Consider the following 16406-nt stretch of genomic DNA (forward strand, 5'->3'; position numbering starts at 1 on the left):
TGGGGGTCCTGGAACTCGTAGGTGTTGCGGAGCGTCCTTGCTCTCGCAGCACTCGCTGATGTGTATGTATGTGTCAGTGGATCTGGGGAGCCCGCAACGACGGCGGTAGTAGATTATCCAGCCACAGAGTACAGAATGCTATAAATATGTAGAGTTTTAGTTTTGTTAACTGAAAAATTATTACTAGCTCTACACTATAGAATAAAAATATTCAGACAACCTGTATATATTATCGTTAGAGACTATCGTATTATAACCATAGAGAACTAGGTAGTAGGTAGTGACTAGTGACATAATCACATAATAGACATAACCTCTAATGTAAAAGGCAGAACCTACAAGAGTTAAGAATTTATTTCCAAAAAGTAGGATTAACAAAATAACCGTGGTGTACATATAGAAGAAAAAATCTTTTACATGCGTGTGTAAAGTATACTTAAAAAGTCATAATGTCGTCTCTTCTACGATCTACCAAGTTTGTGCGATACTTTGCTGGTGCGGCTAGAACACTTATATTAAACTCTGCAAAAACAGCTGAAGCTAATACTTTACTGAATCCTAAATCACTATGTGCTGCCAACAGGTTAGATATTATTTTAGTTTCTAATCATGGTAATATACAATCATTCTATTTACTAAAGACAACTGGGTATAGCAATTCAACGAATCAACGATTATAAATTGAAATAATTATAAATAAAAATATTTAATCATACAGTTACTCTTTCGTTTAATCATAATTAATATATGTTCTCAGCATTTTACTAAGAGACTATGCAACAAAAAAAACAGAAAACTTGGAGCCATTGCTACAAAGATTGGATTTGGAAGTAAGAAGAAATGGAAGAATATCTAAAAGGGACATAGATGAAGTATTTGATGAAATCAGAGCAAAACATGACATTACAAGCTCACAATCTTTACTTGTTATTAGATGTTGTGGTAAGTAATATTTATTTTAAAATAAAATAAACTTTTAACATATGTCTGGGTTAAACCAGAACATAATTTTATTTGTAACTTAACATTTTGATATCGTTTTGTAATAGATTGTAAAAAATCATAAAATTTGGCAAATTGGTTATAGCAGATATTATTGTTATTACGGTAATATTTTTGTTTAATTATTAATTTTTTACAATGACAAAATTTTCAGTGCATATTCACATTTGATTAATATTGAATTCACATGTTTCATTATCGGTACTTCTATATAAATAACTTCACTCAATTGTTTTGCTATTCTTATGTCAAACACATTTTTTTATATAAGAAATTTAATTATATTTATTATACATTTATATTAACTCTTAATCTATGGTATTTCTAGGTGAGCTTGTACCAGAAGAGTTACCAGAACAGAGAACTCTATTAGTTCAGAAAATATGGAATGTCCTAAATGAGAGAGGCATACCCATGGATGTCTCCCATTACAATGCTCTCCTGCGTGTTTATTTGGAAAATGAGCATGCATTTTCTCCGGCCCAATTCCTTGAGGAAATGGAAAGGAAAGGCTTGCAACCCAATAGGTAATTTATAATAAAAAAATAGATTATAGTGTTTGTGTAACCTTATAACCACTAAAAAAGGGTGAGTGTTCTACAAACACAATTCATTATCTGTTTATTTTATTTTTACTTTCATTACAAAAAAAAATTGATTGTTTTAAAGTATGCGGCATTATAAAAAAGCGAATGCATTAATAAAAACAGTAGAAAAGGTTTAAATAAGATTTCAGTTCTTTATGATGTATTTATAAATTTTAGAGTCACTTACCAACGTCTTATGTGGAGGTATTGTCAAGAAGGAGATGTAGAGGGTGCAACCAAGGTTCTAGAAAAAATGCGGGAGCTAAACATGCCTGTGTCTGAACCTGTTTTAAATGCCTTAGTTATGGGTCATGCATTCCATGGTGACACAGAAGGGGCCAAAGCTGTCTTAGAAACAATGGCAGGTGCAGGCCTTACTCCATCTAACCGTACCTACACTTTATTAGCCTGTGGCTATGCAAAAGAAGGTGATATTGAAAATATAAATAAGATTATTGCTATGGCGGAAGACAACGATGCGGCTTTGTCAGATAAGGTTAGAATAGATGTCAATACAATTTATAATAACTGCAATTAGTTTTAAGGCTTAGGAGAGTCAAGGAATATTTAATTATGCTATTGTGCCATTTTTTTACACAAATTTAAGTACTAGAGGATGAACTGAGTAGTGTAGCATTATAAAAAATATCCTTCACCTGATAAAAGCATGTTAATTTACAGATATTGATAAATTTAATTCAGTATGTATGATATAAAAGTCTGGAGATATATATATATATATAGTATTTCAAACAGTTAGTCCTAAATTGTTTATTTTACCTTTACAGGATATTTTAGATATTGTAGAATATTTAGCAGTTGGTGGTCACGAGAATAAAGTTGAACAGTTATATACACACATTCGTAAAAGTGTGGGTTACAATCAAGATGTATGCAATCTTATCTTAAGACTCCTAAATCAAGGCTGTGATGCAACTGCTAAAAGTATAATGAAAACCATGTCAGCATCCACTAATATAGACGACTCCGGCATTTTCTTCAAAGGCTCTTTTTACGTGAAGCATTTAATCAAACTAAACAGACCAGCAGACTCTATCATTAAATCTTGTAAAGAATTACAAGAAGAAGCCTTAGTGCCTAAGGCATTACAAATTGCTACAGAAGTTTCTTTACAGCAAGGTCAAACTGAACTGGCACATAAACTGTTTAAAGAATTGAAAAAGGACGGCTTTGAAATTCGCCAACATTACTATTGGCCTCTGTTAATTCAAAAAGGAAAGGAAGGCGATGAAGAGGGTCTTCTACAAATTGTTCGGACCATGACTACCGAAGACCTGTCTCCTACTGGTGAAGCTCTCAGAGACTATATAATACCTTACTTGCTGAAGACGGATTCGCCACAAAACGTTATAATTAAACTTCAATTAGCAAATGTACCTGTTTTCCACAGTGCAAGAAATGTAATTGTGGAACTTTTACGAAAAGACAATATACGAGATGCAGCAGAAATCGCGTTACGATACCGTCCTAGAGGTGGATTTTCTATTATCGGCCCAATGTTAATTAACGCTTTGTCTAACACTAAAGATATTGATTCCTTTGCCAAAATTGTTCATGTTATAAGTAGCCATCAACCACATACAGAAGAAGATACGCCTGATGATGGTCCAGAACGAAGCACGGTTAACGAAGTAGGGCGTGTTGTTAAACAAGCCATTAAAGCTTTGAACAAAGGTGGATTATCAGAGAATCTCCTGCAAGCCGTGTTAGACAGAGGATTGCGTATAGATGTAGCTTCGGCCGAAGACATAGAGCAAATACTTGGCAATAACATGACAACAGACATTTCAAAGTTACTATCAAGTTTAACGTCCTCAGATCTAGAATACACGCCGCTAGAAGCCTCCAAACTGTCAAACAATAAAACAAAATTAAATTCCCAACAACTGGAGAATCTAATTAAAAAAGTACAGGACCAGGATGGAAACATGGCTAGATTGCAAAAACAGCTACTCATTACTTATATGGAGGAGAACAATATTCAGAAATTGGATAGTTACCTGAAACAATTAAAGTCGTCCAACTTCGAACTAACAATGACCACACTCACGCAATTGTATGAGGTGTTTTTGGAGAATGATATGATCGAGAAAGCGAATGAAATACACACCCAAATATTAGAAAAGAATCCAGACTTTGTTATTAACAGATTCAAGAAGGTTATGATGGCTGAAGCTTTGATCAGAGCTAATAAATTTGATGAAGCGATACAGTATCTTAAGGATAATAAGCCCACTGATGATATAACAGCGAACTTTGCATTGAATGCCAAGTGTTGGCAAGTTCTGAATGCAGTATGCGAAGAGAAGGATGTGGCCAAGGTTAGTTAAAATTTTAAATATTTCAATTGGTTTTCATTAATTAGCTATGTAGCTAAAAACAGCCGCTCCCTTTATGCTTTTGCTATGTTGCTGTTATCTAAATGGGCATTCAAACCGTAGCGGGGTTCAATTCTTTAACTATAAGTAAGCCTGTGGTCCATTATTTTTGATTTGACCATTATTTTATTGAGGAGTTATTTTAATACAAATATCTTAACTTATACTATGAAATTCAATATTTGTGATTAATAGAGTACATATTTAGTTAGTTGAATAATAAAACCCATCCCATAAACAAAATTGCTTACTATAAAAAGCTTATAGTGAGTCAACCTTAAAAATGTATATTGTTACACACTTTAGTAACTTTTAAAGAGCAACAATTCTTACATACATAATAGTTGTATATTGTTCTATAGTCTTCATTAATAATTATAAAGCCTTTTCTGTATCAATTTTAAACTATGTTGTTACAGATAAAAAATTATAGAAATCTGATTTGTTGCATATCATATTAATTAAAGTATTGCAAAATATATTACTCACTCATATTATACTTTTATAATGGTGAATTAATTTTTAAAATCTGTTCAGTAGTTAACAATTATTCTCTATTTTTAAACAAATTTTACTTTGGGAAATGGACATAGGTACGGTTATCTGGTCACAGAAATCTCTTCAAAACAAAATAAGAAATTGATAAATCTTTAATGAGAAAAATTTGTCTATTGTTTTTTTAATTATTTCCAGATCAAAACATTAACAGAGACTCTAATCAATAACAATTACATTGAACCGTCAAATGTGCTATTGGGACCATTAATCAAGGTACACATTATGAGGGATGATTTAGATTCAGCTTTGAATGAATTTGAGTATTGCTGCAAACAGTATAGGAGTACACCGTGGAAGGGAGAGTTGACCAAAGCGTTGATTTTAAAGGAGGATGCTAATAAACTACAATGGCTCGCTGATCTTAGTACACAGGTAATATATTTAAAATACCTCACCATGTCCTTTTTAAATATTTCATTAGTATATGTCGCAGTAAATTAGATAAATCAGAGCGTTAATTGAATCTCTAGACAGTTTATTAAAAGTCGTATCTTGTTAAAATATTATTACTATTTCATTATTTAACTGCTGTATTTTCTAAAAGTCGTTACTGACAACAATTTATAAGCCACATTTTATAATCTAGGATTGATACTTTGATTTAAGTATTTCAAACATAATAGAGCAATGTTAGCCTAGTGGCTTCAGCGTGCGACTCTCCTCCCTGAGGTCGTAGGTCCGATCCCCGGCTGTGCACCAATAGATTTACTTTCTATGTGCGCATTTAACATTAGCTCGAACGATAAAGGAAAATATCGTGAGGAAACCGGCTTGCCTCAGACCCAAAGTCGACGGCGTGCGTCAGGCACAGAAGGCTGATCATCTACTTGCCTAGTCAATTTACAAATGGTCATGAAACAGATATAGAAATCTGAGGCCTAGACCTAAAAAGGTTGTAGCGCCATTTATTTATTTTTATTTGTAAAATAATATGAGGACAACACAGGTTCAATGATGTTAGTAAATTTGACTTATTACTTTTTAAAATCAAATGTATTGTATTGTATGTGTTAACTGTGTAAGATCTTCATCTTTTCGTTTCAAACTTTATAGATTCACGGCGAGATCAACATCCTCCATGACCTGGTGCTGGCGTTCGTAGAATGTGGCCGACTGCGCCAGGCCAGAAGAATTCTGGAGACACCGGGGTTAATGGCTAGACGACGAAAGGTCGATGAAGCTTGCAGAAGATATGAGGAGGTAAGCATTAATAACATTTGTAAAATATATTTTAACGTTAAGCATAAATTTTATATCACCTACGAATCACTCCTATCGAACTAACAAAGTTTTCTAGGCCGCTAAGAATATATAGAAATTCTCCATCTTAGCCGCTGGAGGCTTCGAGCCAGTCAGTTGTTAGACAAGTCGAGCATCCTCCCTTTAGGTAGTGTAGGTGTCGGAAGTAATATTACTATTGATGTTATCGCAACCTTATAGTTGTTTATCATTATATTTGTCTTTGGTTTTCGCGAATACACTTTTAAACGGATACGTAATACAAGTTTTATATAAAAATAACGAGTTGACTATGACGTACAGACCCGAGCTGTAACCCAAGTTCGTCTTGGTTAAAACAATGTCTATGACGAGAGAACGTTAGTTAAGCAACATAAAACCAGTTGAAGAATTGTTTTGTATATGCATTGGTCGCGCTCCTAGAAAGACTGCTATTGTTATATTAATACAAACCACAGTGGTTTTCAAATGCAATATACTATGATTTAGATTGAATTATTCCGTTAAATGAATAAATAAAACAACATCATCATTTCGACATTATTTTTTTTTTTAGACGACAAGGCTTTTTATACATTATTAAATGCTTTCAAATCTCACGTTTACATGGGTTATTTAAAATATAAGTGCTGCTACCGATTCAAATAATTACGGATTTAATTTTTTATCATTTCCAGGAAGGAAAGTCTGAATACCTCGAAGGACTCCTAGAAGCGACTAAAGACTTGTCCATTTTGGATAGATCTAACATTTTCTACCACTTATTAGTAACATACTGCAAGGCAAACGAAACCGACAAAGCCGTAGGACTCTGGACCACATTACAAGAAGAAGGCGAAATTCCCACCGACGAATTCCTAATTCACCTCGGAAACCATTTGAAATCGCAAAACAAAGAGGTCCCATTCGTAATCCCACAACATAAACCCGTAAACGTACAGAAGAAAAATGAGGAAGCGGTAATCAAGACATTGGCAGCCCAAAAGGAACCGATACACACCAAACGTGGAATTTCTGAACAGATAGAAAAACTCATAAACGACGGCCTCCTATCCCAAGCTATGGACTTCACGATCAAATCGGTGGAGGACGGCATCGTGCCCAAAGAGAATGTCATAAAGTATTTGCTAAAGAGCCTTGCCGCCGAAGGGAGTGTTGAGAAAATTCAGATGTTGGGGAAGTATATCAATGAGGACATGAGGAAGAAAGTGACTTATAGTGATAAAATGACGGCCGCGATATTCAATAGAGGTGGTGGTGATCAGCACGTGAGCGATTTGTTGTTGACCGTTGAAGCGACCCAATCACCGGATGAATTGAAATCAATTTTGACGAAGTTCCCAAGGAGCAATGCTTTGGCCGCCGCTGTGTCTAATGAAGATTTGAGTAAAAAATGTGAGTTATTAATCAATTTTTATTTCCAATCTTGTTTTGTGCACATTAATATTTGACTTAAGAAAACATAACACATAAAAGAATCTTGCAACACAGTTCTTTTACCATAAAAGTTGTGAGATCCAAATCCGTATATAAGGGATATATAACACATTATAGTGACCATATCAATTTTAAAAATCTTTTGATATAAATAAATAGATTGTTTCGTTTAGTTTACTTTGACCTGATCCGAGACAAAGTAGACTGATCACTTGCTACTTTAAAAAAGTTATTACGGAACATACAAAAATCTTTTGCCACAATTTTTTGTTTCATTTGATAGTTTTGTTTTCCGTCCTATAATTAATTAAACTCACTTTGAATGGGACACTAAAATTTCAGTATGTTTCATTAATTGCTTTTCAATGTGTATTTTTCGTTGTTAACTTAATTAAAGTTATTTATCTATATATGGTATCATAGACTCTAGACGTCTAGATTTGGCTACGACTATATAAGTAGATATTTTATTCCCGATATAAATTTTCACTACCTAATTCTCCAATTGTCTATACATAGGAGTATTCCAGTTATTCTTGCTCGAAACAAAAATGAACTAAATATTAAAGATCCAAAAAAGAAACTGTGATCTTCTATCTTTAAATGCAAATTCTCCAATTTATGTATTTTTTCAGGTTTGAAAATAGCAGAAATATCGGCTTCCAAAGGTATAACACTCCCCTTAAACCTTCTATGGTTGGAATACCTAATCGCCGGCAAGAAGGATGAGGCCGACGCTATATGGAATAATTATTTAATTAAATCGGAAACAATCGTTTTCCGACGACTTCTCCAAGAGAGTCACCTACAAAGTAAACCTAAACTTATCGAAGAATTAATAAGCTACCTTAAAACTAATCCTTCAGTCCTTCCTTCAACACTCGGTAACGCATATTCCCGATTAATTAATCTACATATAGTACAAAATAATTTAGATGAAGCGAAAGCCGTCACCGACGAAGCGTTCAAGAGTGGTTTGAAGGATACCGATATAAATAAGTCGACTCTGCAAAGATTAAAGGCTGCATTTGAAGAGGCCGGTAAGCCTTATCAGTAGTTCTAAATTTGCTAAAATGGTTAGCGTTGTAAACACTGGAATATAATCTTATTCATAAACGTAATAAATAGATAATTAATATGTGTCCTTAAATATTTTATACGTAAACAGATTTTGTCCAGAACAGTACATTCTAACTATTTGAGGCCGAACTTGAAGAGTCCGGTGAGGTTTTAAATAAAATTGTTTTATTGATTTATTGAAAATCGTCTAAAAATCCCTTAACTATTTAACTGAAATTATCTATCACAATGAAAAAATGTAACATTCTATGACTGTTAAAGGTTTCGTTTGAGGAGGCCAGTGGGCCTTCTCTGTGAATGAAAATTATTGAGATGTTCTGAAAAAACTTAGTTTAGTGATTGAAAACAGTATTCATAAATGTTGTTCTTGTGTATGAGAATATTCTATGGCTAAGTTTAAAAAGGCCGGCCCTTTTATCCCAATTTTTTTTCGAATTTCCGAAAAAACGTTTATGAATAAGTGTGTATATCTTTATGTCTTACTCGACAATGTATTAGATAGTTTTGACATGATTGGTTAAGAATAGTTGAAAATTTGTAAAGGCTCCATTTTAAAAACCAAATATTAATTAGTTTTGATTAAACTCAGTGTACCAAATATTGTTCTATTGCTTTTATTACTTTTCATTTTTGATTTCATTTGTATTATATTGAAACGTTACTGCGTTTACTCTGAGACGTTCACAAAAGTAAATACTTAGTAAATGAATGATTTCAATAAATTATCTCCAGACAATTGCTACAAATGATCTTAAATTTTTCTCTAGTAAATCCGCTCTTACAGAATCGAGCATAAAACATAGTCTCTGTTTTGTGTAACCATAAATAAAACTATACACCAGTAGAGATGGTCGAGTCTCGTGTAAGTAAAGCTTATTTAGTGGCATGTATTGTGAATTGTAATTTCTCCTGTTTCTACTGTTTGATATTTATGTTAGTCACACATAGTGACTGGGAAAGCATTTCTCATCATAATTCCACAGTAAACAAAATAATGTAGGGTCATGATGATATAAAACTTATAAAACTTGAGACAAAATATTTTGCCACTTGTGTATCACCTCGACCACCGTCGTTGCCGCTCAACACCACTTTGTGTGAACCAGATTCTTACTAAATTATTTACGAACCAATCCGACTAGGGTCCTTCAAAAAAGAGCCCACCAATTATTAAAAGGCCGGCAACACACTCGCGAGCCATGCCTCATTAAGAGTGTCCTTGGCTGGCTTGGCTTTGGGGTCTTTATAAAAAAGCGTGATCGTGACATGAAGATATTCGATACAAATTAGGAGTTCAAATTGCCTTTAATCAATTAAAATGTGAATGTAAATATGTTTTTCTACTGATGTAACTTGCCTGTGCAATCATTATCCGTGTTTCAAGTATTGTATGGATTATTATTGGTCACTAGTAGTATGTAATTTAGTCTTAATATATTAAAATTGTCAGTAAGATGTATTGTATTTTTATTGAAACCTTTCTTAATTATAATAGCTGACTTGTAAATAGTAAATTGATGCACCATCTAAATCTAAACTCTCCAGAAAACACAATTTTCATACAAATTTCGAAAAGAGTGCCTACGTCTGGCTATACTATTGTGGCATAACTCGTCGATTTAGGAAATCGCCATAATATTTAAATTTGTTTCAAATATTTTTTTTCCTATCTTTTACGAAGTCACATTATAACTAAAAGGTAATTTTCATTTAAATATATATGTAGCAATGTAAAATTTCCACTACTTTATCTATTTTTACTGTCAATCTTGCTGTTATTCGGGAAGATCCCGCTCCTTCCCGAACAACTCATAAATATTGAATATAAAGGCTTTTTCCAAAGATGTCTAAATTTCTTGGTCGTGTGCTATTGGACAATAATATAAGCAATGGGATAAACAGGATAAAATAGGTTATCGGGTCTACTTCTTCTGCAATTCGGTAGGATACAAAACTTGTTACATTTTTTCGATGTTTCCATGATCTGTATATAAATTTAAATATATGCGTGAAATAACTGTTACGCATATACTAAACAAAGGTCGTGCCTGATGACATAAATTATGGGCTCAAATTAATGTATAAATTAAATGTATTTAGTAAATGATTTGAATATGCTGTAAGTTAAACCAATGTAAATAATAAATAAATGATAAAAACAATTAAGCATATTTCCTATGTACCCACGCCACTTAAGATTGACATAAAATAATCCCACTAGAATAATCCCACCCACATCGATTTTCAGATTTTTTTCCTGTGCGTTTTATATTATAGTTTATTATATTTTTTATATTAATATTATACACAATTAATGGTAAGTACTAGGTTTATCAACCATTGCTGATATGAGTATTATAGGCGAATATTTAAAGGGGACACACGCATTTAACATACGTTATAGTTATTGTTTAAGGGCTGTCCATTAATCACGTGAGGGGTTCGGCAAAAATTACGAAATATCACTAGGGGGACGGGGGGTTTAGTAAGATATCACGTGTACTTATTTTTTCATCAAACGCGTGATTTCTAAACCGAAAAGCGGCTTAGAAAAATGATCGATCTAGCGACAGAGAATCTCTGTGTAGTGCGCGAAAATGATGACGCCGAGTGGCTTGATGAACCGACGTTGTTCAGCAAGGTACAGAGCCAACAACTGACTTGCAAGAAGCTTAACTATTAGTGTTGAAGAAGTCTTGCTAATCCGTGGTCGGAGGACAATGTACATTAAATATGTTCATGTAATAGTAATGTTTTTAGCATGTTTACACCATTCCTTTAATATTATATTTATGCCATTCAAAAACAACCTGCAACCTTTCTGTCTAGACATTTTTATTATGGTCCTTAATTTTCTAGAGTAGGAATAGATTATACTTTATACCGGTACTTAAAAATAATATTGTATACAATTTAAGATTCTTTGAAGGTACTAAAAAATACAATAATAATATAAAAATCAAGTGGCAGTCTTAAACGTGAGAGGAAGAAGTTAAAAATGTTACAATTACGTGATAAATGGACAGCCCCTTACCAATCGGGCAATTTGCCTCTACGTGTGCCATCGTTTTACTATAAGTCAGCGTAGTACAAAACCTAAGTGCATTTGGAGATTATATATATATAAATTTAATATACGTTGGAAAGGGGTAGTATTTAAACGCAAATAAAAAAAATACTTTTGTATGCAATAATAATCCGAATTCCCATCAAAATTATTGATTGCACAGCAAAATACTCAACTCAAAATATTACTAAATAAACTACAATGTATGTTCGCGGCGTAGGGCTATTTATCTTAAAGCAAAGCTTTTTTACTAATGCACATTATACCTATTAACTCTTTTTTTAAATATAGCTTCTATTTGTGTCTTGCTTACAACAGTTTTTCTAAATAAAACAGCTTTTTATTGATTATAATCTTATTATTTATTATGTACGTCATAATGAAATCATAAAAAAATATAAAATTAGAAATAGTTACTTTTTATTAGATTATTAAGGCGGGGCTTGCTATATAAACAAACAAATGAGAACCCCAAACTAATGTACGCGAATTGCGTAAAACAACACTGACGGAAAATTAACTCCCGACAAATGCAATGAAAAAAGAAATTGTTGCTATAATATTATACAATTTGCCCAGCATGTCGGAAAATTACGACAAATATGATGAGCAAGTTTTGTGGTGCTTAATGTAATGCTACTTGGATAGTTATTTTGCTATGACAACGAGTAACATCTACATGCGCTCTGGTTAATTTACTGTGCAGTCAGTATTTATGATAAGCATGCAGTATTTTTGTACCTAAAAAAAAATATTTGTTTCGCATTATGAGGAAAAAAGTTATGTCATGCTGATGTATATTTCCGAATTATCTGCAGTACTTGTTTTGTTAAACATTTAGTTTATTTGTAGTGAAGTAATTTAATTGATGTAAAAAAGCATAAAAATGAGGAAAATATATTGATATGCGATTTATTTGATGTGCAATTAATAATTTCCCCCGAAAGTACACCCCGAGAGAATACGTCTCCCCCTCTGAGGCGTTGTCCAGTTTCAGACGAAGCTGAAAATGATCATTAGTTTGAAATAAAACAAAAATTGATATGAACAATTTATTTAAGTAATTTGTATATAATGATATGATTTCTGTACAACTTTACACAAGTCCATCATAAATGACTTAAATTTATATATTTTCTTAATAATTTACATAGCATGAAGCTGTACATTTAATCTTAAATTTTGCTAAATTAGTTCTTAATTTACATAAAATACAGTCGAAGAAATGGAATATTACTTACAGCATTAAACAAAAAAGAGCAATTTACAATAAAAATCATAATTAGGATATCTTAATGGAGTTTTTTTATTGGTAAACATGTCTTTATACAAAATCAGTCTCCTACGTGTTAACAAGCTTAGCCTATTTCTTTTTCACTAGTTCAGCGTTAAATTTAAAAAAAAAAAAAAAAAAATTAGGGTGTACCTAAAACACTTTAGTTTGTCTAACATTTCAAAATGATTATTATAGTTAGGCATCGCCGAATTTTTTGATATTTTAGTAGAAAAAGAAATAGCCTTTAAATAGCCAACTATAAAGTCGTAAAGGACTCATGGACGTTTGGACGTTAAGCTAGATAACGAAGCTACCGTGTCACCGTTATTCTGTAAGCTGTTTCATAGCACAATAGATGTTAAAGAAATTCTCACTAATCTTTTTGACGAACAATTCAAATTGTCTAAAACATTTAATCATACTTATATTATAATTTATGAATTTAGCTTTTTTACAGGCATACAGATTTAACTTTTTTCTTATGCGACAGCTTACGAATATACTTATAATTTATTCGACCTCTAATAGTGATAGCATTTACGCTATATCACAGCCTTCCTCGTTCAATCATACTCTTTACAGTCTAGCCAAAGGCTTAGGAATGACTGCATATATTGAAAAAATTATCTCATATTGGTAATTCATAAATTTATCTAACACCAATTAACATCCGCAAATAAAGAATAATTTTAAATTAATTCCATACACATTCATAAAACCAATAATGTGAAATTATCACAGATATTACTATATACAGAGAATTCACCAACGCATTAAAAAAAAACATACAGAAAAATTCGAAATTTTTGTACAAACATGCTGAAAATTCATAAAAAAACAAGCAAATGCAGTTCAATCAGTTCAATTATAGCATTTTTGTCTTACACTCGCGCGCCCACCATTAATATTCGAAACATTTAAAAATCATAAACATTTTAATATCTATGGGCGAAGTTCCACAGATTACAATCTATGATTGCACAGATTATTAATTAACTTTAGACTCACTTAGGAAGCGAGTGAATCATCATCGAATTCCCTCAAATTCTCATTCATACTTTCAAAGTACTGTTGAGGTTTGCCGTCCCACAGTGTCGCGTCGGAATTAATATTCAGAGTTTTCAGGTCGATCGAGTCTGAGTTGTCGTATAGAATGCTCTTCGATAACTCAAGTGCTAAGTTCTGTGGGGTTTCGTAGGCGATCCGGCAATCCTGCAGGAGGTTTTCTGGTAGGGGCCGTGTTCTCACCGTGTGTAGTTTGGGGAATAGAGGCGCCAAGCGATCGGTTCTGGCTAGATATTCGGCCACCAATTGGGTGCCAGCTTCGATCCGCTTTGCGTCAAGGGAATCTCGGTAGCGGTCAGCCTCACTACTGACTTCCACATGCACATCTTGCTTCTGTAGGAAAATTAAATCATTATTACGTATATAAAAGCAACAATTACTAGAAAACCTCTTATTGAATAATCTATTCGCACTGTTTCAATTCAAATACTTCCGTCTCTTTCTATCACACAGTCCAAATGCTTGAGCGAAAAGAGACATTAAAGCAGTATGATATGATTATTTTAAATCAAGGTTTCCGATGTAGGGTTGAACAAACTTTAAAATTTCTTCTAAAACGTTCATTTTTAACGATTTTCTTATAACTAAATTCTGCAAAACCTTTAACAGTAGTTTGATAGTCGTGTTAGTTTGAATTAGTTATGTTAATGTTCGTTAAACATGTCAAATATTATAAAAGAGTGTATAAAAGAGATACAAACATTACAAATTTCCAGAATATTAACCCTCATAAACATATAACAAATAGCATATTCGTTATCAGTGGTAAATATATGAAATAATATAGATATACAATAAAAAAGTATTATTTAAATTTTCATTCTTTAAAGTCCTCGGACAATTTCATTCAATCGGTTTACCGGTTTTTGATGTAACATGATTTAAATACAGTACCTTATGTTAAAATACATCACTCACACACATGCTCTGTTAAGTCTTCCAAGTACACTAATACAACACAACTATCTGTGCAAAACGTGAGAAACTTGGATTTTTAAGCTGTGTTATGTGACATGTTACGTCTACCTAGTGGACGTAGTACATATTGTTTATTTTTTAAACGTATAAACGTAATTTACGGTTCATTCGGTAGAAAGAATTAATTCCTTAAAAACCCAACATATAACAAATATATTGTTTTTATTCAATTAAACAAAACCAGTAAATTTTTAATTAGTTGAGAATGTAAAAGGGAACTACGAAACGACGTCGTTTGATTGTGATTGGTCAGCGGAAAGATGGATTGTATCGCGTGTCTGTAATTAGACTTAAAAACAATATATAATTTATAGAAAAACAAATCAAGACCCTAGAACGAACAAGAATTCTCCTCAATTAAACGAAACGATTGTGCGATTCGTTTGATGGTGACGTCACGATCCGTCACGTTACGTCTGTTTGACCAATTACAATCAAACCGTACGTTTCCTCTTACATCATTCGTTTAAAATTCTCACCATCTTGTGCCTGTACTCTGTAATTCTCAATAATGAAACTAATAATAATTGCCAGAAACCCAATTTCTTATTAAAAAAAATTGCAAATGTACATAATTAATGCATGTATTATAATGTCAATCAAACTTAAATCTAGAGCTGTCAAATCCTTTTATTTATGTGTTTAGTTCGACATATTTGACAGCGCTCAAGGCAAAATTGCAACTTGAGATACAAGTTAGAATACGGATCTAAGAGATTGATAAACACTATATGTTATTTTATTACATAAAATTATTAATTTCTTATGCAAATTGCGCCATCTATGTTGAGCATTAGCTAACTTGACGAATATCTGCATCGTTTCCAAATATGTATAAATCCAAGATTGAAGATATTGAACTTTTCCAATTCCAAATTAAAAAAGAACCGAGCGCTACATTCTTTAGGTCTGTTCCTGACATTTCTGTCTCTGTGACCATTTGTTTTGTCTAATAGACAAGTGATGAGCCATCCGTGACTGACACATGCCGTCGATTTTTTGGAACTAAGGCATGCCGTGTTTCCTTCCTTATAAACCAGTATATATAGTCCATTGGCGCTGGGGGGTTTAACATAAGACCTCAGGGATGAAAGTGGCTCGCTGTAACCAATAGGCCAAAACTGCTATATTAACTTCACTATTGAGTTATAGAGTACGGGCACTGATCTTCGTAGCTTTCGACGGGGAAATGAGTACTTTAAAGTAAAATTACTTATGAAGAAAGGGATTATTTTTATCCAACAGTGCATCAGCCAAGTGTTTGAAGTGACTTGGTTAGTAGCCGATATGCCACTATGTCAATATAATTAAATATATAATAATAAAACTATATATAAGCATAGTGAAATGAGGTGATATTTAAGTGCAATTTAAAACTTTTATGCATAATTTATATACTAAATAAATGTAATACCTAAAGTGTAATAAAAGGTACATAAAAATAGTTAAAATTCAAGCTCAAATTTTGTTATAAAGTATTTTATTATTCACACAGTATGTATTAAAAACCAATGGAATATATATCCAGAATGAGTGTTATATTATTTATAGGACACCAAAGAATAAAAATATATGTGTCGAATTGAAACCTTTAATAAATTGTCTGTCTCTTTTGGTCACAGCGTAAACACAATTTGACAAAAAGAGACGAATTCGAGAATTAAAAGTAAATTGTACTGAAAAAGGTTTTTGTTACATACTGTAAAAATGGTTAGTTA

General features: G+C 32.5%; 2 protein-coding genes across 5 annotated transcripts in view; one reads left to right on the plus strand and one right to left on the minus strand.

Annotated features, from left to right (window-relative positions):
* Window positions 1-285: 285 nt before the first annotated feature.
* On the plus strand, window positions 286-9757 carry LOC123717048 (leucine-rich PPR motif-containing protein, mitochondrial). The gene is made up of 9 exons (XM_045672809.1): window positions 286-583; window positions 758-942; window positions 1331-1529; window positions 1767-2085; window positions 2378-3931; window positions 4682-4918; window positions 5600-5746; window positions 6463-7180; window positions 7858-9757. Exons 1-9 carry the CDS (start codon window positions 450-452, stop codon window positions 8277-8279), a joined length of 3915 nt encoding a protein of 1304 aa, XP_045528765.1. The 5' UTR covers window positions 286-449; the 3' UTR covers window positions 8280-9757.
* Window positions 9758-12456: 2699 nt separating this feature from the next.
* LOC123717146 overlaps window positions 12457-16406 on the minus strand; it is a 76643-nt gene continuing 72693 nt past the window's right edge. The window contains exon 6 of one of the 4 annotated variants that reach the window (XM_045672992.1): window positions 12457-14043. In XM_045672992.1, the coding sequence (XP_045528948.1) occupies window positions 13654-14043 (390 nt within the window). In that variant the 3' untranslated portion in view covers window positions 12457-13653. The remainder of the gene's footprint in view (window positions 14044-16406) is intronic. The other 3 variants (XM_045672993.1, XR_006754775.1, XR_006754776.1) reach the window with 3 other exon arrangements.

The sequence above is a fragment of the Pieris brassicae genome, chromosome 12 (assembly GCF_905147105.1).
Source record: "Pieris brassicae chromosome 12, ilPieBrab1.1, whole genome shotgun sequence".
Taxonomy (NCBI): Eukaryota; Metazoa; Arthropoda; class Insecta; order Lepidoptera; family Pieridae; genus Pieris; species Pieris brassicae.

Excerpts from the sequence above, each read along its gene's own strand:
- LOC123717048 (XM_045672809.1), top strand. The coding sequence starts at position 450 with ATGTCGTCTCTTCTACGATCTACCAAGTTTGTGCGATACTTTGCTGGT. Across the intron at positions 1,530-1,766 it reads AAAGGCTTGCAACCCAATAG|AGTCACTTACCAACGTCTTA; the intron begins GTAATTTATAAT and ends TATAAATTTTAG. Across the intron at positions 4,919-5,599 it reads TCGCTGATCTTAGTACACAG|ATTCACGGCGAGATCAACAT; the intron begins GTAATATATTTA and ends CAAACTTTATAG.